The 2,500-nt window shown below is 40.6% G+C and overlaps 1 protein-coding gene across 6 annotated transcripts in view; it reads right to left on the bottom strand.

Annotated features, from left to right (window-relative positions):
* LOC122263163 (uncharacterized) overlaps positions 1-2,500 on the bottom strand; it is a 278,554-nt gene that overhangs the window by 141,113 nt on the left and 134,941 nt on the right. For 4 of the 6 annotated variants that reach the window (XM_086554098.1, XM_086554101.1, XM_086554100.1 and 1 more), the window contains one exon: positions 1,615-1,910. In XM_086554098.1, the coding sequence (XP_086410224.1) occupies positions 1,615-1,910 (296 nt within the window). The remainder of the gene's footprint in view (positions 1-1,614; positions 1,911-2,500) is intronic. The other 2 variants (XM_086554102.1, XM_086554103.1) reach the window with 1 other exon arrangement.

Here is a 2,500-nt window from a genome sequence, read left to right as displayed (position 1 = left end):
AAAGAATCGGGTCGTGCAGACTATGTGGTTATGTTGTACTAGTATGAAGGGACATGTAGAGCCAATTAATTATAGCATTAGGGTCTCCATATCCATAAAACAAATCATGACACATTTAGCGCTGGTCATGTACTGATCGGGTATGGAAAGAGCTGGTCATGTAGGGTGAGTGGATGTGGGTCATGCAGCGTGAAAATGACCCAGACGACCTTAATCTAGCGAGAGTGAGTCACATGTGCCACAAACCATGAAATGATGAGTAATGATTATAAATGGCGAATGATTGTAAACCCTGCACATATGATACACACAACAATCCAATAGGCATGCAAATCAATCGCACAGGTTCGATCGGGGTCATGTAAGGTCATGCAGACCGAGTGCGTCATGCAAAAGTAATTCCCGCAGGCTCTGAAGCGGCGCCGAAAGTGAAGCTGCCACGCCTTCCGATGGCGTCATGCGCGTGCCGGTCGCTGCCGCCCTTTTCCACTGTGCATGACGTGTGCTAAGTGTTTACAGAAGAAATGAGAAAGAAAAAGAAACGGAAGAAGAAGAGAAAGAAAAGGTGGTGGTAGTAGTGGTAGTAGAAGTAGTAGTGGTAAAGCAACAACAACAATAGTAATAACAATAATAATAACAAAGAGAAAAATCAGGAAACAATAGCAAAAGGAGATAAAAATGATAATAACAATAATAATAATAATAACAAGAAGAAAAAAAGTAAAAGAAGGAAATATGAAGAAGAAGAAGAAGAAGAAGAAGAAGAAGAAGAAGAAGAAAAAGAAGAAAGAAAGATGAAGAGAGAAGAAGAAGAAGAAAGATGAAGAAGAAGAAGAAGAGGAAGAAGAAGAAGGAAAGATGAAGAGAGGAGGAGGAGAAGAAGAAGAAGAAAACAAAAGAAGAAGAAGAAAGATGAAAAAGAAGAAGAAGAAGAAGAAAGAAAGATGAAGAGAGAAGGAAAGATGAAGAGAGAAGAAGAAGAAGAAGAAGAAAGAAAGATGAAAAAGAAGAAGAAGAAGAAGAAGAAGAAGAAGATGATGAAGAAGAGGAAGAAGAAGAAGACGAGTAAGAAGAAGAAGAAGAAGAAGAAAGATGAAAAGAAGAAGAAGAAGAAAAACAAAAAGAAAGATGAAAAAGATGAAGAAGAAGAAGAAGACGAAAAAGAAAGATGAAAAAGAAGAAGGAGAAGAAGAAGAAAAAGAAAGATGAAAAAGAAGAAGAGGAAGAAGAAGAAAGATGAAAAGAAGAAGAAAAATAAAGAAAGATGAAAAAGAAGAAGAAAAATAAAGAAAGATCAAAAAGAAGAAGAAGAAGAAGAAGAAAGAAAGATGAAGAAGAAGAAGAAGAAGAAGAAGAAGAAGAAGAAGAAGAAGAAGAAGAGGAAGAAGAAGAAGAAAGATGAAAAAGATGAAAAAAAAAGAAGAAGAAGAAGAAGAAGAAGAAGAAGAAGACAAAGAAAAAGAGGGAGAGAAGAGGAAGAAGAAAAAAGAAGAAGGGAAGCAACAAGAGAGAGAGTGCGAAGCGGAGACCAGAGAGAGGAAAGGAGCCAGCCAAGAGGTCGCCGAAAGCCAAGCCACTGCAAACGAAGAGGAGAACGAGAGAGGATCCGCTGACCTTTGGAACTTGGTCGCTGACCTGTGGAAGGGGTGCTGGGCGAGCAGGGGGTCGCTGCCCAGGAGGCCGCCGGGCACGTTGGCCAGCTGCGCGTCGAAGATGAGCGAGGGCAGCGGCGGCGGGGACTCGCAGGTGGTGGTGGTGGAGGAGGAGGCGGTGGTGGAGGGCCCCAGCCCGTCCACACCCCCGCCCCCGCCCTCCCCCACGCGGTCCTCCGTGTCCACGTCCTTGTCCGCGTCCACCAGCTGCGACAGGACGGTGCGCATGCTGGCTGCCTTCGCCTCGAGCTCGTCCACCTGCACGGGAGGGAACGGAGACATTATTGCACTTATGGCAACTAAAACAACAATCAAAATGCTAGTAATAATAACAACAACAGCAATAATATCATTAATAATAATGATCACAATAATAATAATGATACTAACGATAACAACAAAAAAACTAACAATAACAATAAAACCATTCTTCAGCGGCCGCCTCCTTCGATATATTTAATGATTGATACCGAAATTAATATATATCAAATATTTTATCTTTCTTCTAGTATCATTATATATGTTTTTTTAACTAAACATCAAATTGGACCTTAATTGCATCGTTTTACATCCAATTTTCCTTCCAAGCAACCTATCGTCCAGTCTATTTGCAAACCGCCCACTCCCCTACATGACTAAGTTGCAATTAGATTTCGTTATTTGCCTTTGTAAGATATTCATCATAACTCGGGAATTAAAGATGACATGCAGATCAAATACACATATATACATACACAAACACACACTTATACTCATAAACAATGTGTGTGAGTGCTGTATTATACGGAGCTTACAGTATACAACCAAACTTTTAAGAACTACAGGTACGTTCCGGCATCTCTTTAATT

Source organism: Penaeus japonicus, unplaced genomic scaffold (assembly GCF_977035675.1).
Source record: "Penaeus japonicus unplaced genomic scaffold, GWHDUDI00000001_assembly GWHDUDI00000029, whole genome shotgun sequence".
NCBI classification, from domain to species: domain Eukaryota; kingdom Metazoa; phylum Arthropoda; class Malacostraca; order Decapoda; family Penaeidae; genus Penaeus; species Penaeus japonicus.
Note: the sequence above shows the minus strand (reverse complement) of the source record. Positions and strands in the feature narration are given on the sequence as shown.